This window comes from Miscanthus floridulus, chromosome 15, assembly GCF_019320115.1.
Source record: "Miscanthus floridulus cultivar M001 chromosome 15, ASM1932011v1, whole genome shotgun sequence".
Lineage (NCBI taxonomy): Eukaryota > Viridiplantae > Streptophyta > Magnoliopsida > Poales > Poaceae > Miscanthus > Miscanthus floridulus.
In genome coordinates, this window is record NC_089594.1 from 17,752,079 (window position 1) to 17,777,561 (window position 25,483).

General features: G+C 42.9%; 1 protein-coding gene and 1 pseudogene across 1 annotated transcript; one reads left to right on the forward strand and one right to left on the reverse strand.

Moving 5' to 3' along the window:
• Window positions 1-594: 594 nt before the first annotated feature.
• Window positions 595-25,067, forward strand: LOC136507111 (putative disease resistance RPP13-like protein 3; annotated as a pseudogene).
• LOC136509372 (transcription factor GTE8-like) lies at window positions 6,533-9,277 on the reverse strand. The gene is made up of 6 exons (XM_066504193.1): window positions 8,984-9,277; window positions 8,654-8,708; window positions 8,524-8,583; window positions 8,250-8,371; window positions 8,061-8,127; window positions 6,533-6,974 (listed from the first exon to the last, which is right to left on the reverse strand). Exons 1-6 carry the CDS (start codon window positions 9,275-9,277, stop codon window positions 6,688-6,690), a joined length of 885 nt encoding a protein of 294 aa, XP_066360290.1. The 3' UTR covers window positions 6,533-6,687.
• Window positions 25,068-25,483: the final 416 nt, after the last annotated feature.

Consider the following 25,483-nt stretch of genomic DNA (forward strand, 5'->3'; position numbering starts at 1 on the left):
GTGTGATAGACATTAATGGTAGGTATGCATGTGAGTGTTGCCTTTTAGAGTGTTTGTTCACCTAAAATTCTTTATAATTTGGTATAAATTTTGAACTCTTGATTCTTTATATAACTAGTTTTTTGAGAGGCCGGTCGAGGTAGCACATGACATATACCTGCAGTATTAGCAATGACACATCAAGCGATTCCAAAAGGTGATTCCAGCTAGCTAGCTAGCTAGCTAGATGCATCCTTATTGGTTACGCTGCATGTAGGAGCCCGGCTGTGCACGCACATATGTCGGACGGAAAAGCACACTAGCGCATCAAAAACAAGCAAAGAAAGGTATCATCGGCAAGCTTTGCCGCTCTTTCACCTCCGATTAGCAATGCATGCATGCAGATGGCGACAAGAATCAAATCAATCCCTATCTGAGCAGCGACTCAAAGCGCGATTAAGCATTTAGTTGTTTCCACGCATGCACGCCACCGTAGCGCGTGTGGTGCATATCGTCTACACACACAAACACAAATGTGTACGTGAATGCACGCCACCGATCAAGCATTCACGTACGTTCCCAGCAGCGCGTAGCTAGCAGCTAGCTTGGAAGGAGATGGCGGAGGCGATCATCGGGCCTCTGGTTGGGAGGCTGCAGGAGGTGGCCGTCGGCGAGGCCCGGGCGCTGGTGGGGGTGAACGCCGACATCCACCGGCTCTGGGACAAGCTCATGTGGCTGCAGGCCTTCCTCCGCGAGGCCGACACCAGGCGCCGTGCCGTCACCCACGAAGTCACCAGGGTCTGGACGCTGCAGACGCGGGACGCCGTCTTTGACGCCGAGGACGCCCTCGATCATTACCATCTCTGTAACAACCCAAAAATCCACACACCAAAAATACCAACTACAAAATTTTTCTCAGAACCTCCATGTAATGATGAGTGTCATGTAAAGTAACCCAACCAGGAGTTGCATTAGAAGTAACCCAACCTAAGTCAATACATAAGCATAATGTGTCATATGTTGATTATGATTATCAATTTCTATTAACTAGATGTTGCATACATGATTAACTTAAATTGTGATTTGGATTCTCATTGCTTTATGTTATGACTAACAATTCTATAAAGTTTATTACTAAACAAAATTCTCTAAACCCCAATGAACAAGTTACATCAGTTTTAAATTCGAAATCTAAACCAAATTTGAATTTAAACAAAAGAGATGAAATGAAAAACAGAAAAAGGAAATGAGGAAGAAGGCCTCGCAGCCCAGGCTGCTCGGCTTCGCGGCCCAGCCAGCCCAACCGCGCCCACCTTGCACCGGCGCGCACGTACGCAGCCCATGAGCCGGCCCAGCGCATCACCCACGCTCGCGCACCCGTCTGCCTCGCTCGTAGCCACTGCCTGCTGGACCCCGCATGTCAGCCGCACCCCCCCCCCCGTCTACAGTGTCGTCTTCCTCCCCCACGCCTCAACCGCCTACGCGACCGGCGCCCGACAGCTGTGGCAGGGGCGGGCCAGGGGGTCACGCCCGGGGCATGACCCTGTCCCCTTGCGCCGTGCCCACGCAACCCCGCACCACCGTCTGATGCGATGCATCTGCCTCCACCGCACGATGCCATCCTGCCCTTGGGAGGCATGGCGCTCTGCTATAAAGCCAGCCCGCACGCCGCTCACGCCCGGCGCCCTAGCTTTCCCCTCAGCCTCCGCCGCCGCTTGGTGGCCCAGCAGCCGCACCACATCGAGAGTAGAGGGCCGAGAAGGAGATCGTGAGGGGGGAATCGGAGCCCCCGCACGCTGCCGAAGTCGCCAGAGCCGAGGGCAACGCCGTCGTCAGCTATCACGATCGTGGATCGGCACTGCACGGCACTGCTTCCGGAGCTACACGGTCCGCAACTCGACACTGCACCTGCCATCCTTTCTTCCACAACACCTACGGTGAGCCCCGGTTCAGTCCCTGCTCGCCACTGGACCTTGCTACTCCGGCCATGGCGCTCCATACCGTGAGCACGTAGGCCAAGGCCATCCCCGGCCTCTAGGCACACCAGCACAGCACACTCACGTTGACCGTGACCATCCCCGAGTCCTTGGACGCTGTAGGCCTCTCTAGGTTCCCCGGACGCCATAGCTGAGCACGCATGCCGCGCTCGCAACGCCGCCGCCATGACGCAGCCACCACTAGTCCAAGCACCAGACCACAGGTCCGAGCACCTGACCACCAGTCCGAGCACCAGACCACTGGTCCGAGCACCCGACCACCAGTCCGAGCACCAGACCACAGGTCCGAGCACCCGACCACTGGTCCGAGCACTCGACCACCGGTCCGAACATCAGACCACTGGTCTGAGCACCCGACCACCGGTCCGAGCACCGATCGCCGTGGCCAGTACCGCCGGGAGCGCCTGGCGCCTCCTTGACTCGCCTGTTCCGTTCGCTGAAGCCACGGGTAACTCACGCGCACGCCGTGACCACCCCGCAGGAGCCCATAGTGACCCGCGCGCCTCGCCGTCGTCACCATGTCGCCGTGGCCGCCGGGAAGACCTTACCGGCCACCTAGAAACCAGAAGTCCTGCCCTGAGCTCTACACGCCCTCGCCGCGTCCACACGGCTCCGTGGGAGCCTACACGCCTCGCCAAGACACTTCACCATGACCGTAGCCACCTCACCGGCGCCGCCGTGGCCAAAGCCACCGGAGGCCTTGGAGGACCCCTCGAACTGCCCAACATGCCCGCTGGTGCGTTGTGTCGCCCACGCGCACCACAGAACCGGCCTATGCCGCTGCACCCACGCCATTCCCGCACGCCGGTTGTGCTCGAGCCACCGTTCGCCGTGACTAGTGACTTAGAATGCACCATCCGTCGCCCTGACTCCACCATTGCAGTCGCCGTGGCACAGGGAGGCTTTTCCCCACCTCTATTGGATGCCTGAGCCATTGTGGGAGCTTGCCAGTGAGCACGTCGCCGGCAGGAGCGCGCCGTGGAAGAAACAGAGGAGAAGGGGCAAGGTGAGCAGCGCAGCCCTGCACCCGGTGCACATGAGCCGAGCCGAGGAGAAATGACGATGGGCTCGGTCCACCATGGACCCAGCCTTAGGACCATGGACCAGGAGCGCTGGTCCACCATGAGCCACACGGTGTGAGCCGTGCTGTGGACGAAGCCCAATAAGAGCCCATGGCCGTGACGTGGCAGCGTCACAGCGTGTCACGTGTTCGGCCCGACCCGAGCCCACCAAGGCCCGTTTGAGACCCGGCACGTATTGACCGTTGAGCGATCAATATTGATCGTTGACCTGGCCCACATGTCAGCAGCACAGACACGCTGGACCCACCTGTCAGCTCAGAACCGAGACGATGACGTCATGCTAACATTAGCATGCCACGTTGACCAGTGACACCGTGACACGTGTCAGCCCAGGATTAATTCAGCCTTTATTCAACTTCAGAAAGGATTTAAACTTTAGGAATTCATAACTAATTCATACGACCTCGGAAAAATACGAGACCAGGACCAAAATTCATCTAAAATCAAGCTCTACGCAATGAACTCATGTTTGAGTGCATTTGACTCTTTTGAATTTTCATTGCTTCTTTGTGCTATTCTATAGACGTCGCTAACGCGACTATAATGCAAACGTTGCAGACTCGGAGGAGAACCTGACAGACGAGGACCGTGAGTACCGTGAGGAGAACGGAGACGACTACACTGAAGGTGCCACATCCCACCCAATCTCGTAGCACCTATTACGCATGGCTAACTTAGAACTGCTATCGCTTTACTTTACTGCTACAATTATACTATGCTAGGACTTGCATGGTAGTATGCTTGCTTGAAAGCCTTTACCTTGACGCAACCTTACCCCTGCATACCCTGCTATTAGGCTAGACACACGCTTACTGCTATATATTTCATTACTTATACTTCTACTACGCTTATACTACGTGCGTGGTGGAAACTGGTGTTACCTGGACTATGGGGAGAGTGCTGCGTATGTGACTTGGGTGTGTGGAGGGTGAGGGTTGTGTTGACCAAGTTGGAGTATACGACGAGCCTGGGGCAAGTCTTGCTAAGGGATGCTACCTGGGCACCCCTAGAAATGGATACCTATGGTGGGTAGATGGTATATGAGGTGGACCTGGGTGTGAACCTGTGACGGGTGGAGCCCGGGATGGAGGTGCTGTGGTGGCACGGTAAATGGAAACCCCGATGGAGACATTCTGGCTTGGTCATCCCTAAGGACTTACTAGTACTCAGATTCGCCAGGAAGCCTTACGTACCACTCGCCCTATATGGTGCGGGACGGCTGGACTACTTGGTAGGATATTGTCACTACTGCTAGGTTGATAGCGGACAGTGTAAGGAGGTACGGGGCGCGGAGGATTTCCCCCCACACCCTTCCGAGACTTTATGGAGACCTTGTGGACCCGGCTCATGACTCACAGTTTCAGCCACCCCAGACTTGACTTGGGGTGAACCAGGGCTGAATGGTAGAGTGGCATTATCCTAGGCTAGCAAGCAGCCGGAATCAGCCTAGTTGACGACGGTCAGCGAGGAAGGCGGATCTTGTGGTTATGTAAAACCTCTGCAGAGTGTATGGTTGATCGATCGATACATATGCCGACTTGTCGGCTATGGACCTTTCCTGGGTTTCACTTAAACTAGATAGTGAGATGAGTCCTTCTCTTCTTCCCCCGTGAGAGAGTGTCGGCCGTAGCCAGGGGCTACGGCCCTTGAGACAGTGCCGAGAGGGAGTTGGCCTGTCGACTGAGCGATGGTAGGGTATGGTGATGGTATGGAGATGGTGGTATATCGATCCCAGGATCGAAACCTGGCTCGGAAAAGGGAATGGAGTGGAATGTGTGTGGGAATGGTGTTAAAACTTGACAAAATATTATTGTTTACTGATATGCTAAATGCATAGGAAACCCCAGCCTTATAGGTTCATTTTGCTTATACCCAACTTGCATCCAATTTCCACAAAGCAATGATCATAGGGTTGGGAGTGGCCAGTACAAATCGTACTGATAAATTTTGGCACACAGGTTCTGCTGAGGAGTATAGCTCCGAGGAGTTTGACGGATGAGGGGTTCGTGACTACGCTCGAGTTTGGCGATCTTATCTTCAAGCTGTTCTGAATGAATGCTACTTTTGATCCCGCCAATGCGGCGATGTAATAAATTATGTAATTCCGCACTATTTGTACTCTGATATTATCGTTGTATGGATGTGATATTCGACTGGAATTTGGGTAATATGATCTACAACGATCTTATTACACCTCGACGCTGTGGATTTCCCTTCGCGGAAATTGGGGTCGTTTCAATCTCCATGTGGACCTGTCCAGGTATATACCCACCCACTTTTATAGTCGTCCATCCGCAGCACACAGCTCTATGTAGTATACCAACAAGTTTTGCCAAGAACAACTACGACTTCGGATGACGGAGATAGTACTGTCCCAACCCCAATGCAAGTATGTTAGTCCCCATCAAGGTGGTGAAATACTTCCTCTGTTCCAAATATAAGACGTTTTAGCTAGCTTCCCTAAATACTACAGATCTTTCTCTAGGCAGTCAAAATGTCTTATAATTTGGAACGGAGGAAGTAATAGATTGGCGATACACTACCACAAAAACGATTCTAGAAGGCAGCCTCTCTAATTAACATGAAAGGGCTATGCATATCTAACAATTACACTAGACAATCATATAGAGCAGTCTATTCATGATCCTACAATCCACAAAATTGATGGCCTTCTTTCTTTGTTTCTTAGTTGCTTTATCTTGCACACTGTTCCTTTTTATGCTGTTAATAAATTCCTGTAGAGGCCCCCACCCCTCCAGTTTCGTAAAAAAAATGATGGCCGAATGGTTGCAACAGATCAGACAATTGATGTGGAGCAAATCTGAAATAATATACCCTTTTCCCTTGTAATATCTCTACATTTTTATTATGAACAGTGCTTCTTTTATATTTGCTCCAGCTCCACATAGGTTCACAAAAATCTTCTCTAGTTTATAATATGCTCATATATGCATTCTGAAGGTACCCAAGGTGGGCTCGTCCTGCTATGATATGTCTTGAAACATTCACAACTCAAGTACGGATGAGACCACTACTACAGAATGTTACTGTAGGGGCGGCTCTAGAGCCTCTGTAGGGGCGACTGCGCCAGCCGCCCTTCCCAGGGTGTTCCTACAGAGGGTGCCTCTGTAGGGGCGGTTTCCTGACCGCCCTTGCAGTGCCCTCTGCAGGGGCGGCTGGTGTTTTCAGCCGCCCCTACAGTGCCCTCTGTAAGGGCGGCTAGTAATATCAGCCGCCCCTGTAGTGGACTTCTGTAAGGGCGGCTGTATCACCAGCCGCCCCTGCTGTGTGTATTTGTAAGGGCGGTTCAATCAAGAACCGCCCCTACAGTGGATTTTCCAGCAAAAAAAATAATTCAAATTCAAATCTAACCATATATATATACATATATATATATATATACATATATATATATATATATATATATATATATATATATAATTCAAATTCAAATCTGACCGCCACAAATATACATCCACAAACACAATACCATTATTTAGAACATCGTCACAAATTGATAGTCAACTATCTTTAGGGAATGAGAAACAAGGTTCATATTCTTAAACAGAGACGACAATATGTAGGATAAGATAGCATGCTCCATAACACATCCTAACCAAGTACAAAATTCAGTCTCGAAAAACAGAGACGACAATATGTAGGATAAGATAGCATGCTCCATAACAGAGACGACAATATGTAGGATAAGATAGCATGCACAAGAGGAGATTTATCCCTTGCATACCCGTCAAGCATATAAACTTGCTGGTCAGAAAACTACAAGCAGGTACTACCATGCGTAGTGCCAGGCGTGCTGCCTCCCTTTCCTGCTCTCTCTTCATCCTCAGCTCTTCCTCAAACTTTCGTTGTGCAGCTGCTTCAGCAGCCTTCACCTGGGCCTCGATCCTTGCTTTCTCTGTATTACAGTGAAAAAAATGAAGTGGTAACCCTGTTAGCATCCACAGGAATGGCTTGGCTCATGTCAAGATGATACAAAAATTACAGCTTCTGAATATGCCACAATGCAGCTTCTTGACCGAATGCTCAAAGTACTGACTATATTCTTAATCCCCCAAAACAGAACTCTCAACCTCAAGATGCCTATTATTCTAGCAAGTATATGCACATAGGTCATGTTTAAAGAGCACATAAAATAAAAGTGAAAAAAAACAAATAATCAGGAAGTTAATTTCAGCACAGTTTATAACATGCCTCCGGTACCCAGTTCCCAACTTTAACCCCCACCAAATACATTTAGTCCCAAGCAAGTTAAGTAGACTAAAGATGATAACCGACAAGAACAAAAAAAAATGCAGCATGAAAATTCAAAAGAGGTATATACAAATTTAGTAGTGATAGTAAAGGGCAGGTCATGTTTTGAGCACGTGGATCATGATCTCCACGCACTAATAGCTGAAGTTCCCAAATCCCAACTGGAACCAGTCTACCAAAAACTAGCTCATACACCCAGTGGCCTGTGACTGAGTTGACTGCAGGGCAGATACCAGTTATTGATTACATATTAAGGCCATTGTTACCAGCTCAGCACTATCCAGAACGTAAAACAAGAAGTAAAAAGTTTTTTTAACACAGTTTTTCATCCTGTGCATAATTGAGGGTCTTTCCTTTGCATCTAATGGCCTAGTGCTGATTCGAAACCTCAATCTACAGAATCTAAACACCCAGGCCAAAACAGCATGCCTTGTGTTAGTCTCTTCACCAGTAAGTACAAATCAACGTGACAGCACGCTAAACTCAGGACACTGCTGATACTTCACCAGGGACATTTTTGCAAAGTTAAGGTTTCTCAAAGCGAAGTCAGGAAAGCATCCGAGTATTTTTATTTTAAAATTATTTTACTAATACAAAACTATCCCCTCAGACTGGACCAGTCTAGGTAAGAGATCTACACCAGTCTCAGTGACAGATGTACACATATATCCAGATATTTGTTCTACTCACAGGAATTCTAGAGGTACTAAAAACAGGTTCAGACTCTTACCTTCTTGCTGCCTCTTTTCCAGCCTCTCCTTTTCCAATTGCAATTTCACAGGGTCTATATTCTTCCCCTGGGGCATCAAAACAGCATGTCAGCAAGAGATGCGTTGCTGCACAGAGATAAACTTGTCCTATGCGAAGCCATTGCCAACTAGAAGACCACAAAGTTCAGCACATATGTTTGGAACATTACATGATCCAGGAGTGCCTTCTGTTGAGCCTTCACTATAGTGCCAGCAAAACGACTCCTGAGCATTGCTGCACGAAGAGCCCTGCCTGGTGACAAAGGTTCATCATGAAGGTAACCTTCCTCGCCTGGAATTCACATGAGAGCATGCAGTACATTAGCCAAGAATTATATGGACAAAATCAAGTACCCTAAGCTCCTAAATGTTAAGTTTTCATTGTTTCCAGTAACAGGAGTTAATAAGCAGATGAATTAAGTATGGGAGAACACGTGAAATAACCTTGCAAAGAGGAAGCGAGAGGCGAAGTAGAAGTGTCATTGCAAGACCATGATTCTTTTCCTAGGATTTCAAGTATATATTAGCAAAACAGAAACTCTGGAATAACATTGTGCAGAAATGCTCAACATACCAATTGAACCAGAGCTGCGCTCAGTTTCTCGTGTCCTTGAAATTTTAGCATTCCCCTGAAGGTAGAAGATATAGCTTTAGATCGGGAGTTACAAATTTTTTTGTACTGTGAACAGACAATAATGAATCAAAAAGAATGAGAAAGTAACTCATGCCCAAATTGATAGTCAACTATCTTTAGGGAATGAGAAACAAGGTTCATATTCTTAAACAAGGTTCATATTCTTTAGGGAATGACAAATTTTTTTTCACAAGGAGATGCTCGTCGACGGGGGCGACCACCGCCGGGGCCAGCGCTTGTGGCAGTGCCATTTCTACGCCGGTGCATCACCCGCGCCGAGGCCCGAGGCCCGGCCGATCCAGGATGGCCATCGATGGAGACGCAAAACCCTAGGTCGGCGGGGGCCGGCAGGCTAGGCCCAGTGCCGCGGGGCAGTGCGCCACCGGAGCCGAGGCCGGGGCTAGGGCCGCAGCCTTGATCTTCAGGAACCATGGCGAAGAGATGAAGAAAGGTAGCTAGGGTTTCGTGGGGCACGGGAGGAGGAGACGTGAATCGGCATGAGCAAGCCGCGTAGGAGGCACCCGCGCCGGCGGCCACCGGCGAGGCCCGCTTGGGCTGTGGCATGGGCGGGTACGGCGGCCGCCGGGACTCCCGCGCGGCGGCGCACCGCAACCCGGGGGCACCATCGGCGGGCGAGCGCGCGGCGCGGTGAGGCGGCGGTGCTGGGGCAGGCACGTCGGGAGAGGGCGAGGGAGAGAGAGGAAGGGAAGGCGGGGACGGAGGCGGCAGAGGCGCAGGCGCCGTTCCGTGGGAGGGTGTCGGGCTCGGGAGAGGAAGAGGGAGGAATACGGAGGAGAAGCGTGGGGAAGGGAAGAGAAGCGTCGGGAAGCAGAGGCAGCAACCGACTAAGGCAAACCACGGTAGGGGCGGCTAAGGCCCCTACAGTTAATTTTTTTTTCAAAATTCTAAATCGAAATGAATTATTCACATATAAATAATAAATAATACAGTACAAAATTTAATAATTATTTTTTTATAGATATATTTACATATACAATAACTAAAACAACTACATCAGTTTAAAATTACAAAATTGAACCTTTAAAAATTAAAATTTTAAAAAATTAAAATCAAAACTACTAAAATAATTTTGAGATACCAAATGATCTCAAAAGAAAATTTGATAAACATCAAAGTTGTAGAGGTCATGAAGATCTACAACTTTTATTTTGATCTTGTCATTTGACAAAATTTGAACCTTTCAAATTTGAAATTTTAAAAAATGACAAGTTCGAACCAAAATTGGAGACCCAAAATGATTTCAACATAAAAAGCGATGAATACCAAAGTTGTTCAACTCATTAATATCTACAACTTTTATTTTAGTCGTCTTGTCATTTGACAAAATTTGAACCTTTCAAATTTGAAATTTTGAAAAATGACAAGTTCGAACCAAAATTTGAGACCCAAAATGATTTCAACATAAAAAGTGATGAATACCAAAGTTGTTCAACTCATTAATATCTACAACTTTTATTTTAGTCATCTTGTCATTTGACAAAATTTGAACCTTTCAAATTTGAAATTTTGAAAAATGACAAGTTCGAACCAAAATTTGAGACCCAAAATGATTTCAACATAAAAAGTGATGAATACCAAAGTTGTTCAACTCATTAATATATACAACTTTTATTTTAGTCATCTTGTCATTTGATAAAATTTGAACCTTTCAAATTGGAAATTTTGAAAAACGACAAGTTCGAACCAAAATTTGAGACCCAAATTGATTTCAACATAAAAAAGCGATGAATACCAAAGTTGTTCAACTCATGAATATCTACAACTTTTATTTTGGTCATTTCTTCATTTGACAAATTCTTAGCACACATTGTTCACTAATCTTACACATGCCTCATATAGTTTATAAAACCTTATGAGAGATGTGTCACATTTGTGAACAATGTCGTTACCACTTTGTCATATGAAGAAATGACCAATACAAAAGTTGTAGATCTTGATGAGTTATTGAACTTTGGTATTTATCACTTTTTCAGCTGAAATCATTTGGGGAACCAAAATCTTGTCTGAAGTTGTATTTTTTTGAAATTCAAAATTTAAATTGCTCAAACTTTTTATATGTATATATTGACAAAACCAATAAAATAAATTGATAGAGAATGATTTTAGAAAATTTTAGGAAAAAAAATCATCAGATTTGGAGTTAGTATGAGGAAGAAAAACTAGTTACAAAGTTGACTCACAGATTAAAAAAAGAAATCACACTGTTCACTATGATAATGTAAGGATCATCTAGAACAGTGTGATTTCTCTTTTTAATCTGTGGGTAAACTTTGTAACTAGTTGTTCTCTCTCATACTAACTCCAAATGTGATGGTTTTTTTCCTAAAAATTTCTAAAATCATGCTTCAGCATTTAAGTTTGATCAAACTTGGATGTGACAATGTTTTACACATTTTAAAATTTGACAAGTTCAAACCAAAATTTTAAACCCTAAATGATTTCATATGTAAAAGTGATGAATACAAAAGTTGTTCAACTTATCAAGATCTACAACTTTTATTTTGGTCATCTTTACATTTAACTAAATTTGAACCTTTCAAATTTTGAAATTTGAAAAAAAAGACAAGTGGGCACAGTAGGGACGGCTGGTGATTGAGCCGCCCCTACAGATCAGCCCCAACTGTAGGGGCGGCTCAGGTTATCAGCCGCCCCTACAGTGCCATCTATAGGGGCGGCTGGGCTGTTGGGGCCCGAGGACACCCACTGTAGGGGTGCCCCCAACACCAGCCGCCCCTACAGTAAAAATGCCCCCGTTCCTGCTGTAAGAATCTGGCGTAGTGGACGCGGCCTATCTACAAAAATTAGAGCCATCAACATGAGTCTTGATGGCATCATTGAAAACAAAGAAAAATACAAGATAGAGGATTCCAATAAGAAGACAGATGTGACATGGAAACCTTCTACCTCAACATCTATACGTTACACTCATAGAAAGTTGTAAGTAGACAGATTACCTTTTGTACTTAACTATATTCTATAGCTGATTTCACTTGTGTCATTCCTATGGTAGGGAGTAAGAAATCACTACTTATGTGACAAGATCACTATTCTATAGATTTCTTTTCTACAAATAATCCAATAGAGATGAATTATTTGCCTTCCAACTTCCGTCCTCTTGCTTTTTTTAGTAAAAAATTGAAGAATGAAATGGGTAAATGCCACATTCACTTACATTTCAGAATAATTTTCTGCCTTACTTGATTGATAGGGCACATTAATTATGTTGTCCTAGTCAATGGGATAGATAGATAAAAAATCTTGTTTAATTAAATTGAGCATAAATTCCTATCTAAGGAAACACACACCATATATAGTTCCCCCGGTGAGTACCAATGGAGGATCTTACTCTTCTAGTGGGTTATGTCTCCAATATATTCTCTTAAGTACATTGGTATCATCTTATAGTCGGTGTGATGTTGTGCCACATAGTCTTGAGACGACTTAACAGGCAACTCATATAATGTGTAGTCTTTAGGTTGTCTTGTGTCAACCGCCTCTTTCCCTCAACCCCCCCCCCCTCCCGTCGTCTCTCATCCACATCATCCAAAATCCATTGTGGTATTGGATGAGACAACATATATATAAGACTCCTTACACTTACCAATCACCAATGTACTTTCCCTTAGGTGGTAACAAACTAATTTTTGTGTGGTGGTTGAGTTGTGAGGGTGTGACTTAGTCACTATGGTTGAAATTGAATGGTTTTAGGAGTTCATTTGTAGGCATGTGATAGGAGCATTCGTGGGTATGCGATTGTGGTATGTCGTGTGGGGAGGAGAGTATTACGAGCAATGTCACCATTGTAACTGGTGGTGCAGCAATAGTTTTCTTATAAAGTAAAGACTTAACTATACTTTTAGAACATTAATAAGAGCTTTGAGAACTCTAACATGATTCAAGTTTCAGAAATATTAGACTGATTGTTTTAGTTTATTTTAAAGTTGAAACTTCAAGAATTCAAAAATATGATTCTTAGGTTTCAAATATAAGATTTCAAGTCTTAGAAAGTATCATTGATTAAAAAGTTTACAATGCAAATTATTTTTATTATTAAGTCAGGATAGTGATATATTTAGGGTTCCCAGGTGCTAATATCCCCGCATCTAGTAATTTTTTTTCATTATATCAAAAGCAGATTATTGCAACATATATGTTTTAGATCTAGCTAATCATATGATCTCATGTAAACTCCTAACTGTGTAGTAAGAAGGTTCTTGATTTGGATATGATATGGTGTCTTATCGGCTAGCTCCTAGTCTTTTTTTGCAATCTAAGTTTGACCTCCCCTCTAATGTACCCCACCTAATGCTTTTATAGTTGGGTTAAGGGGAGATATGTTATACACAGAGTCCCAAGTGAAACAGTTTGGATCATACTTTTCAAAATATTTAGGAATGTTTCCTTGTCTAAGGATATCTTTTGTATAACGCGACTAATAGCCAAACTACCTACATGTACCTTGTTTTCCTACCATGAAAGTTGTTTATTACCAGTAATAATGAATATGAGGGTATGCCCAATAATTATTAGTTGGGGTTATATATGCTTTGGATCTAGAGCTAGATAGTAACACAAAAGACACAAATTTAGATGGGTTGGGGCCCTCAGAATGAGTTAATACCATATATATGTCTCGTGTTTGGTGGTTTGTAATGCTTGTTTTCGTATGTAGATGTGGATGTTTTCTAGCCTCTATTGGCTCTGTCCTAACCTAGGGACCCTACATGCCTTATATAGTTTGGGGGTAGGGTTACATGGTCGATTTTATTTCCTAGTTGGATAAGGTATGGTTCCTATTGATATAGAATCCATTTCTCAAAGTAATGAAAGTCATTCTCTTATAGGAAATGGTTCAAAAATCGCTATTCCACCTTTTAGGTTAAGGTATCATGAAAAGTGATACATGTGAAGATCGTGTATTTCAGTCATATTCACATCCATTTTTTGAGTCCATGATATAACTACATTATATTGGATGGATCTTCCACCTACTTAGCTAAGAAAGAATAGACGTAGCGGTGGATAATAGATCGATATGAAGATCATGAGCTGGTGCATAATGAAGCTGCTAGTAGTCGTGAATAGCCCCTTCATTCCCTAATCCAAGATTGGAGAAAGAAGATCTAAGAGGGGCCTATAGAGAATAATTCAAATAGTTAATTAAGTTTAGAAGGCTATTCCATAATTGAATTCCGATAAAAAATACTTAGTCTCTTAAACAAGACATTCTAAAACTTAGAGAATTCTAGTCATTAGGATTTCCTTTTATATGAAGTAAGCAATATTTGTCAAAAAAAAGTAAGCAATATTTGAGAATTTCCTATAAATATAGGTTTTATTTGGAATTCAATCAATCAAATATGAAACAAGAGAGCTCTTTTATTTTCACAAAAAGAAATACAAAATTAACAAAAATAGATATAAAAATGATTATAAACTAAAATGAATCAAACTTGTTTGGTATTTTAATAATTTTTAGCTAATAACTAGATAACAAAATTCTTTGATTAACCTTTTGAATTTAAGCAACTAAACCCATTCTCAATTTTGGAACATGAAGAGATATACATGCTAGTTATCTCAAAGACGACTTCAGGTGTTCTAGGTGGCAATACTACTGACCCTAGACCAGCCCTAGTTGTGGTAGCCACAACGTAGTCCCTTTCAGGGTAATTGTTCGCAGGTTTTTATGATTATAAGTGAAAATTGAATAGTCTAGTTTCATAAAAAAAGGAGGCGAGTTTGTCGGTTATGATATATCCATACATTGATGTGTACTCAACTTTTGCGCCAGCACATGGGTTCTTAAAGGCAGCCCATCGCTACTAAAAAAAGATTTTCGGAGAGTCCTTTATTAATTTATTCATAGGTAGCGCTTAACTTCCATTCAATGGGTCCAAGGACCCATGCTACCTCTGTAAATCGATTTATAGAGGCAGTGTGACGGCAGTCTTAAGATGCATGCCTCTGTATTGTGCATGTAGTGTTATAAGTGGTATCCCTTCTCACTTTTATTTACAGAGTAACTTTGGCTGATCGAGGCATATATTGACTGAAAGAAGTGGAAAATGATTTTCATTTTTTCTTAAGAAATATCGGTGGGCAATGGATAGATTGTATTTGGCACTATGTTTGATTGTCAACTTACTCTTCAGACTAAACTTACTTGGACTAACCACTATACAATGGTTGAATCTCAGGGATGATGTCCATGATTCAGATGCGGTCATATATGTGGAGGAGCACAACCAATTAGAGGAAGCCCTTGTTAATAACTTAACTGAACACCAAGAGTGCAAAGAACACTATCCCGTCATGATCACTGTGTCCGGAGAAAGTAGTATTGGCAAGACAACTCTTGTGAGAGACATATACAAAAAAATGGAAAAGAAGAAAGTGTTTGAAGTGCAAGCCATGGAAAGTTTTGCGCCTTATTTGACTGCTCCCAACATCCTTCAACAAATTACTCAGCAACTGACACAAGACGACACGAATTGCCCTAAAGAATTGGCATAGGAGATGCTGCAAAATAAATTGAAAAATAAGAATTACCTGCTCGTGATAGATGGTGAAGTCAGTGGTACTGAATGGAAGCACTTTTTGACTAGCATCCCAGTTGGGCCTAGGGGTAGTAGAGTAGTGCATATCACACAAGGTAAACCAGAAGAGCCACCTACCAGCTACCATCATGTCACCATTCAGTTAAAAAAAACTGACAGAAGATGCTTCCATGTCATTGTTTCGTCGGAGGCTACCTAAGGAACTGCAAGATAAAAACCTTAAGAAGTACCAAAAGAGTATTTTCAAAATCACCCAAGGGTTACCTTTGGCGGTTGTTCTTTTATCAGGTCTTGTGCAAACCAAGGTGCTCCCAAGTGATTGGGTGAAGGTTTTTCACTACCTTAAGTCCAAGCCATCAGCGAATCTTGAAAGCATGTTGTCAGTTTGCTTTGATGATCTTCCACATGAGCTAAAATGTTGCTTCCTCTACTTTGCTGCGTTGCCAACTAACACTACAATTGAGGCACGCAGCTTGGTATTTATGTGAGTTGCAGAGGGATTTCTAAGTTCAAAGGGCGGGAAGACAATGGAGAAGATTGGCTACATCTACCTATCTGAGTTGATTAATCGGAATCTTGTCAACCGAGTGAAAATGGATGATGATTCTAGTTTCAGGAGTATGTCGGTCACAATCCAAAACAAAGTCCATGACCTTTTGCAGATAGAAGCACAAGAAGCAAGCTTCATGGAGGTCCATAGCCATGACGATATCCCTACATTAACTAGTGCTCGACGCCTCTGTCTGCAGAACTACACTGACAAATATACTGTCCTACCCCATCCATTGCCAAAGCTACTGTAACACCTTAAAATTTGCATGGTTTTAAAATAGGAGAAAATAATTTAATTATGCATTTTGTGAGCATTGAAATTTAGAAAAATAATAACTTTGTTAAAATTAAAATCAAATATAGGTCTACATACATGTTTATGCATTCATGCTGTTGCATATTTGTTCTTGTGATGACTGTATTTGAGCAAAACTTCAAAAGGATTCAAATTAGATTTGAATTTGTATTTCAAAATTGGTTTGGAAAATTAGTTCAGAAAAAGAAAAGAAAAATTTACCCTCTCCCTAGCTTTCAGCCTAGCTCGGCCTGTTTTCCCCACCACGCGTCGCTCTTCTCCAGCGGTGGCCCAGCAGACGGCCCAGTTTCCTGCCGCGTCGCCGCGCCCATCTCACCCATGCCTTGTGCCGCTGATGAGCCAGCCCCGCATGTCAACCGCGTCGTCTCCTTCCTCCAGCTCGTGTCCGGCACGGACACTGCTCTGCCACTGCCGGAAGTCCGCGGCCGCCACGCCTCACCCTTGCCTTGAGCTCCAAGCTGCTCCTAGCCATAAATACCAAGTGCCCGTGGCTGTGCCTCCCCATCCCAAGCTTTGAAGCTGCCTCGCCGAGACGCCAAGCCACGCTAGCCCTAGCCGCCACCGCCGAGCTCAATCCGTCAAAGCCGCACGCCGCTTCCATCCGCTCCGCGCCTTGGTAAGTTACCTAGCCGAGCTCGCCATCGTCCCCTCTTTCTCCCGGTGCCTTCGGTTTGTTTCCTCGTGGACTGTATGCCATAAATCACTTGCGCCGCCCTTCTATGGCCATGGCGCCACCGACCTCGCTGGCCGTTTCCCTCTCCCTCTGATCTAATCTGCGCCATTCAATCATGATCCAATGGATCAAATCTAACCATACCCCTTCGCCCGTCGTCTTGTAAAAAGGCCCTTATAATTATTTGCATTTCAACCCACCGTCCCTGCAATTTTGTTAAGAGGACCCCGCTTTCTGCAATATTTTGACCGCAGTCCCTTGTTCGGTTGAAAATCCAATTTTATTAATTTAAATTCTAAAATCAAATTCCATCTATTTACAGTTTTGCCACTAATCTTGTTTTAGCCATAAAATCTCCGTTTCAACTCCGATTTGATCCGTTCAAGTTGCGTTAGGATCGTAATTGAGTAGTCTACATGTTCATACTACTATTAAGCATGTTTTCAACTTTTAAAATTCAAGGAAATCTTGTTTAATTCATAACTTCTTCGTTTTAGCTCCGATTTTTGTGATCTTCACGTCTATGTGTTCGTAGCAAGACATACATTCATTTTACAAACTTTTCATCTTGACTTTATGCTGGTTGGTATACTATTCTAATCTATAGCTTTTGTTTGCTATGCAAGATTGCTTCTGGATGCTTGTATGTTGCTGTGATTATCGAGTATAGACGGTGAGCAATTCGTGGGTGATCAAGAGTACTACTTTGACGAGCAAGAACAGCAGGAGCACTTTGTTCAAGGCAAGTATAGCATGGGATTATCCTTGTTTCCTATCAACTTTAATACATTTAATTCATATTGCATGTGTCACCTTGATAGGAATTCCCTAGAATTGAACTTATACCTTGTGTCCTATGAGATATGCATTGGGTAGCTTTGCTAGTGCTTAACTAAACCATGATCTTGTAACTTGACTAATGGTATATGCAATAAACATTAAAATATGACTTTTTAGCAACTTGGAAATAGGGGGCTGGAGTGTTTAGCTACTTTCTAAATACTTCAGATTCCTCTCCCTAAGGACTTATCTGTAAGTGATCATCTGGGACTTACAGTATAGCTGTGAGGGCTACATGACTCTGGCTTTAGCTTAGTATGAGGACCTTTTTTAGCTTGTTAGTGGTTACCTTTATAGGCATAAGAATGGCTTGACGAATCGGGTATAGGACAACCTCTACTCTTATGTGTATAGCCATGATGGAATTGTGCCATTCGACATGGGGGTTCCTATATCTGTTTGCCAAGTGAATCTAATGGCCCTAACTTGTTAGATTAATCTTTGAAAGGCTTCATAGTGAACCCTGCCTACTCACCTTGGGAGTGTTTCAGGAATAATGAACCGATTATGATACTCACACACTGACATAGATCCTTGCTTCAAGTTGAGGAACTCTTCTTGCTTAAGTTCTACCTCACCTAACGGAATATGATAGGACCTAAAATTCTCCTTGAATTCCTGCCAAGTGATAGCAGGACCATTGTTGAGACGCCCGTACTCAAATGACTCCCACCAATCTTGGGCAGTTCCTTGCAGTTGACTGGAAGCATAAAGCACCTTTTCATGGTCATCACACTGAGCTATGTCCAATTGTCGCTCCACAGCTCTAAGCTAATCATCAGCTTCTAGTGGTTTGCTTGTATGAGAGAATGTCAGTGGGTGTCCCTTCATAAATTCACCACGCTTGTCAATAGGTGGCGTTTGATGTGGGTTGTTCAACACATTTTGAGCAATAAACTGTAATAACTGAGTCTGTGTCATCAAAGCTTGCTCTATAGATGGGGAATTGGATGGTGGTGGACTAGAATTGGCAGGATTCCTTCCAGCACCTTGTAAAGCACTTCTCCTGATAGCAACCATCTGTTATCAACATGTATGAATTAGGACTCAGTCATTCATAGCATTCTTAAATGTAGCTTCAAGAGATGGCAAGATAGGATTGATAGTATGAGAGACAAGACAAGACCCCACCATAGAGATAATTGATGCTTCCAAATGAATAACTAGAACGTATGAAACTTCATCTGGCTAATTCTTCAACTTGGCTACCCCCTTAAGAAAAGATCAAACAGGGTAGCTTACACCTTCTTCTAGATGGATTAACTAGCATAAGGGCATCCTGACATCCCAAAGAAACTCATGTGCAAAGGTGTGAACAGACAACTCAATTTCACTCATGGGATGGGAAAATAGTAGTGCAGTAGAACAGCCATAGCTCTCATTCTGTTAACCCAATAAAGTTGTAGCTTATATCGTTCGAAAGCTTATCAAATCCTCCACAACTTCCTTATAGAACACTTTTCCAAATTCTGCAGTTTAGGTAGTCGAAAATAGTGCACCACAGAAACTGCTCCAGATTTTAGACAGCGCAGTTGCATCATCTTGTGATTTTCGTAATTCCATGACCAAAACATTAATGAGGGCGGTTCTTATGGTCACAGAAAGATATCGAAGTCTACTATTGTCTAGAATTTTTCTCATGATTTTTGGTCATTCAAGAATAGATATATAAGCTGATAAAGACAGGTTGCTCCGAAAGACAAGATAGAGGAAATAGGAGAAACCAAAACCCAACAATTTATTGCACTGATCCTTATACCTTAGGCCTATAAACTAAATGAAATTGTGGGAATACCCAGCAAGATCATTGCAATCATTACAAAGATTCAAAACAATCAAAAGCATAATGACAATTCAACAAAACAATAAAGGTGCACCATTCAATCATTGACTCAACTTGCGATACTATCTTACTCATTGTACTAGGGGTAACAATCCAAAGACTCATCTTTAGATTACCCAAGAAGGTGCTGAGGAACAGTTCTAAAAGCATATCAAACTAAGGAGTGAAGATGAGAACAAAGACTTTAAAATAAGCACCAAGGTATAGATGAATAGCAAGGGTAGAGATATAGTAGAGAAGAAAATATCAAGGTTCATAGAGCAAGGGTTTTTATAGCAACTTCTAAACCTTTGAATGATCAGTTCCTACGAGGCTTGCATCCTACAGTAAGCATTGCTCTGATACCACTTTGTAGAACCCAGTTTTAAGGACAAAACCAGATACACACCATAGCCCAGGAAGTCAAATCTCACATATAGCTATAAATAAAGGTAATATCAATAGACAATGCTTAATATATAACATACTTAGTATAAAGGATATAACCTTGGACAGCAAACAATGGAAAGATAACTTTGATCTTCGGGTGAAGACTCCAATTCCATAGGGACAACTGACTGGTTGATCACAAGCCTAATTCCTCCAAACTCTAGCAATCTTGTAGCCATCCAGGATTTTTCCAAAGATTTAAAAAGTAAAGCAAGTGTAAGTACATGTCGTACTCAACAAATATATCATGGGGTTCATGAGGCTCAAAAGGATGACACTGGTTTAACTGAAATTATCTTTTAATGAGTCATGATTTTAGCAATGGAGTAGCAACAAGTTTATCACAAGCCCATGTAAACACATGATCATGTAAACACATGATCATGTAAACATGAATAATAAATAGCATAAATAGTAATCATTAGTGAGCATCTTCAACATCAGTATCATCAGTGTTCATCATCTATTCCGTAAGGGTTCCAAGGCCGCTTGTGACCGTGAGCATGGCTGTTATAACAGTTTTACACTCTAAAGAGGTTGTACACTCTCACTGTGAGTCATGATTTACCCTTTTGCCCGAGGTCGCGAGCCGCTTAACCCACTACCAAGGAAGGTTACCAGGGTTCACTGTGAAGCCTTTCAAAGGTTTGTCTAACAAGTTAGGGCCGCTAAGGTTTCCCCATCAATAAGCATGAACCCCCCTCCAAGGAGTAACTAACAAAATACCAAGAAACCAAAGTGCACCCTCTTGGTAGGCAGAGATCATACCTGTCGGAGCCCCTCTTGCACCATAAAGGTAACCACTAATAAGCTAAAAAAGGTCCTCATACTAAGCTAAAGCCAGAGCCATATAGCCCTCATAGTTGTACTGTAAGTCCCGGATGATCACTTACAGATAAGTTCTTAGGGAGAGGAATCTAGAGCACCATAAAACAGCCCAATGCTCTAGCCCCCTTGTTCCATGTTGCTAAAAAGCATCTTTTAATGTTTATTGCATATACCATTAGTCAAGTTACAAGATCATGGCTTTAGTTGAGCACTAGCATCATACTACCCAATGCAATAACCCATAGGAATCAAGGAATCCAGGATATCAAATAGCTAGGAAAATTACTACGGTTGCCAAGGTGGACACATGCATATGATTAAAATGATATTAAGGTGAATAGGACAACAAGAAAGATCCCATGCTATACTTTCCTTAAACTTTGATTATTCTTCAAGTCCAAAACTTCAAAGATATGCTTCCTAATTCACCATGTATAGCTCACCGACTAGACATGATCATAAAGCACCACACAAGCATCCATGCAATCATACACGAAGCAAACAATAGATCTAAATTAGAACAGTACACCAACTATAATAAACAGCAAATAAAAAGGTTTTAAAGATGCTCTACACGTTGCTATGAACACATAGACGCGAAAAGCAAGCTAATCGGAGCTATAACGAAAAAGATACAACTACCGAAAGATTTACTTTATACGTGGAAAAGAAAACTATAGTCTTTATTTATTTTATAAAAGTATATATAGAATATTCTATACAAATATCTAAATCATATTAAGTCAAATTAGTTTTGATTTAGAAAACCAAGAGAAAGCTAATCTTGCTTTATTTAGAAAAGATTGGAGTGAAAAACCTAAGTTGCTTTTATTCTAGAATAATGAAAACTATAAACTCCATTTATTTGAATGATTATAAAACATATATAAGATACTTCAGAGAATATCTAATTGTTTTAAACCAAATTATATTTGTATTAGAAATCCAACATAAGATTAATCTTATTTTATTTACAAAAGACTACAGTGAAAAACCCTAATTGCTTTTAATTGGGAAAGTAACTGCATATAGATTAATTACTATTTTATTCAAAAGTTTTAAACATGTTAAACAATGCCACTAATACATAGATTGTGTCATTACGAATCTAATGCAACTTGAACAGGTCAAATCGGAGTTAAAACGGAGAAGATATGGCTTACAGAAGGTAGTGGCAATTTTGTAAATAGATGAAACTTAATTTTCGAATTAAAATAAATAAAATTTGATTTTTAAATATGCTAGTGGACTGTGGGCACTAAGAGGAGAAAGGGAAGGGGCTAAAATGGAAAAACCAGGGGCCTGGATTTAATTATTTTCTAAAGAGATGGATTGCGGGTTCTATATCGTAGATCTGTAGGGGCTTCTGTGCAAAAGAGCAGCGGCAACCGGTGGTTGACCTGGTCTCCAGTGACATGGCAGAGAAGGGTTGCTGTAGCGCGTGATCCAGGTGCACTATGCTGTGGACTAGTGATTGTGAACCACGTCCACGGGTCTTGGTGGACCGAAGGGGTATGCTGGGCTAGGGATCTAATTGTGGTCGTCTATTCTTGGATGGATGGCTAAGAGAGGTTAGTGGGGATGGGGTCACCGGAGCGGCTCTTCCAGGCGGTGGCGCCATGGCCGGTGATGGCCAGAGCTCGCCAGAGCTCGGTGAAAACAGCGCAGAGGCCATGGTTAACCAAACGAAGAGCACCGGGAGGCAGATTGGAGAACGGCGTGCTCACCTAGGTGTTCTCGATGGCAGAAGAGGCACGGAGACGACGCGTGGCCTGGCGTGGCGATGGCAGACGACGGTGCTAGGTTTTTGGCTTGACACGGTGGCGCTACGAGGTGGCGGTCACTCTAGAAAGAGATAGGGAGGGCGGCGCAGTGCGGGCATCAGTATTTAAGGCGGGGAAGCTGCTTGGAGCGCAAGGCAAGGCGACGCGGGGCGAATGGGGACTCCATTGGCGGCAGTGTCTAACACGGATATAGCGCGAGGTAGAAGATAGCGCCGACTGACATGAGGGCCCGAGGTGTCTGCGACAGAGCGAGAGAGAGGATGGTGTCTACGTGCTGCTGGGCCGCGGGATGCGCTGGGCCGAGAGAGAGGGAAGCAACGGTGAGGCTCAGCTGGGCCACGCGAATGAAGGGAAAGATATGGGCCGCGCACGAGAGAGGGAAAGCTAGGCGGACCGGGCTAGAAGAGGATTTTCCATTTCTATTTTGTTTTCAAAACCAAATTCAATTATGAACCAAATGCAAATTCAAATAGAGTTTCAAATATACTTTTTAACTCAAATAAAAATGAGAAATTTTGGTAAGTCTTCCAAAAATAAATTTTACAACTTTTTAAAGTCTTTTTATTTTCAAATTTTCTTTTCTTTCAAAACCATTTTTAATTTCATTTTCAAAAGCATTTTGAATTCATTTTGAATTTTGGATTCAACCACTCATTGCTATGAATCAAATGCACCGGCATGTATGCACAACCAAGTTGCTACACCCTATGATGAGTTTTAATATAATGAAAAGTATTCTTTTTCCTATATTTCTGGAGCACAAAATTCATAAATAAATTATTTTAATTCTATTTTCAAAAGTATAAATTTTAGGGTGTTACAAGTACTACTTTGATGAGCAGGAACAGCAAGAGCATTTTGTTCAAGGCAAGTATAGCATGGGATTATCCTTGTTTCCTATCAACTTTAATACATTTAATTCATGTTGCATGTGTCCCCTTGATAGGGATTCCCTAGAATTGAACTTATAGCTTATTTCCTATGGGATATGCATTGGTAGCTTTGCTAGTGCTAAACTAAACCATGATCTTGTAACTTGACTAATGGTATATGCAATAAACATTAAAATATGACTTTTTAGCAACCTGGAAACAGGGGGCTGGAGTGTTTAGCTACTTTCTAAATGCTTCAGATTCCTCTCCCAAACGACTTATCTGTAAGTGATTATCCGAGACTTATAGTACAGCTGTGAGGGCCACATGGCTCTGACTTTAGCTCAGTATGAGAATCTTTTCTAGCTTGTTAGTGGTTACCATTATAGGCGTAAGAATGGCTTGATGAATCGGGTATAGGATAGCCTTATGTGTATAGCCGTGATGGAATTGTGCCATTTGACAGGGGGTTCTTATATCTGTTTGCCGAGTGAATCTAATGGCCCTAACTTGTTAGACAAACCTTTGAAAGGCTTCATAGTGAACCCTGTCTACTCACATTGAGAGTGTTTTGGGAGTAATTAACTCGGGCATATAGGTATCATGATTCACAGTGAAAGTGTACAACCTCTGTAGAGTGTAAAACTTGTATAGCAGCCGTGCTCACAGTCACGAGCGTCCTTGGAACCCTTATGGAATAGATGATCACTAAGAATTATATGTTTATTCTATTCATTATTCATTTTTACATTGATCATGTGTTTATATGGGATTGAAACCACTTGTTGCTACTCTTATGCTAAAATTGTGACAACTAAAAGCTGAATGTTGTTAAACCTGTGTGAATCCTTTTGAGCCTCATGAACCCCATGTTACCCTTGTTGAGTACGACATGTACTTACGCTTGTTTATTTTCATTATTTGGATAAAAATCCCGAATGGGTAACATATGGCTATAGTAATGATGACTTTCCTGAGGATTACTAGACTTATGGTCAACCAGTTGATGTCCCTGTGATATGGAGCTTCCGGGAGAGATTTTTCTTTATACTTCTGCTACATTTTATGTGAAAACTATGTCTTATTATTTGTGATGTAATAAACACTTGTGATGATACTGTTTATAATTTGTTGGCTTATGTGTGTGACTGATCTCTAGGCGTACATAAGATTTTGCATCCCATTTTATCCATAAAATCGAGTGTGACAGCTACGATCCATCTTCTCTCAGTATGAGCAAGAGCCTAATAAAGGTGACTAGGGGCACAGGTCCAAAGGAAGTCAGGCATATATGTTTCATTTATCTCAACGAAGGGCAATCTCTAAGATGAAGAAAGACATCAGATCACACATCAAGGAACTGTTTCATGGATCTGAGTTTCTCGGTGTCATCAATCTGCAAGGCATTCAGATTGGTGAGACTTTGATAAGTGCAATTGGCAGTGTTGTGCACTTGCAATACCTTGGCATCACATCATGTTCACTGAAACATATCCCACGGTCCATCGGAAGACTCACAAGCCTCCAAACATTGGATGTGAGGGAAACAAATGTCCGAGAGCTCCCAAGGTCCTTTTGGATGATTAAGACCCTGAGACATGTCCTGTTGGTTTTGTCCTCACACTACCGGATTTAGCTTCTTTGCCGAGTGCCTCAGGCACTCGGCAAAGGCCGATATACACTCGGCAAAGCCTTTACCGAGTGTTACACTCGGCAAAGGGCGCTCAGTAAATAGTTTATCGGCAAAGACCTCTTTGCCAAGTGCACTTTATCGGGCACTCGGCAAAGCCTTTGCCGAGTGCTAATTTGACACTTGGCAAAGAAAAGTAGCCGTGATGACGAGCGCCAACGTGACGGCAGCTTTGACGAGTGTCAAGGTCAAGCACTCGATAAAGGTGGCCTCTTTGGCGAGCATCGTTGACTCAGACACTTGGCAAAGGTGGCCACTGTGCCGAGTGCCACCGGCAAGACACTCGGCAAATAGGCGACCTTTGCCGAGTGCCTAACCCATGACACTCGGCAAATTTGTGATGTTTGCCGAGTGCAATGGCC

Coding starts and splice junctions, on each gene's coding strand:
- LOC136509372 (XM_066504193.1), bottom strand. CDS start 9,277: ATGCCACAGCCCAAGCGGGCCTCGCCGGTGGCCGCCGGCGCGGGTGCC. Junction 8,584..8,653: donor GCGCAGCTCTGGTTCAATTG/GTATGTTGAGCA, acceptor TTGAAATCCTAG/GAAAAGAATCATGGTCTTGC. Junction 8,128..8,249: donor AGAAGGCACTCCTGGATCAT/GTAATGTTCCAA, acceptor TTGATGCCCCAG/GGGAAGAATATAGACCCTGT.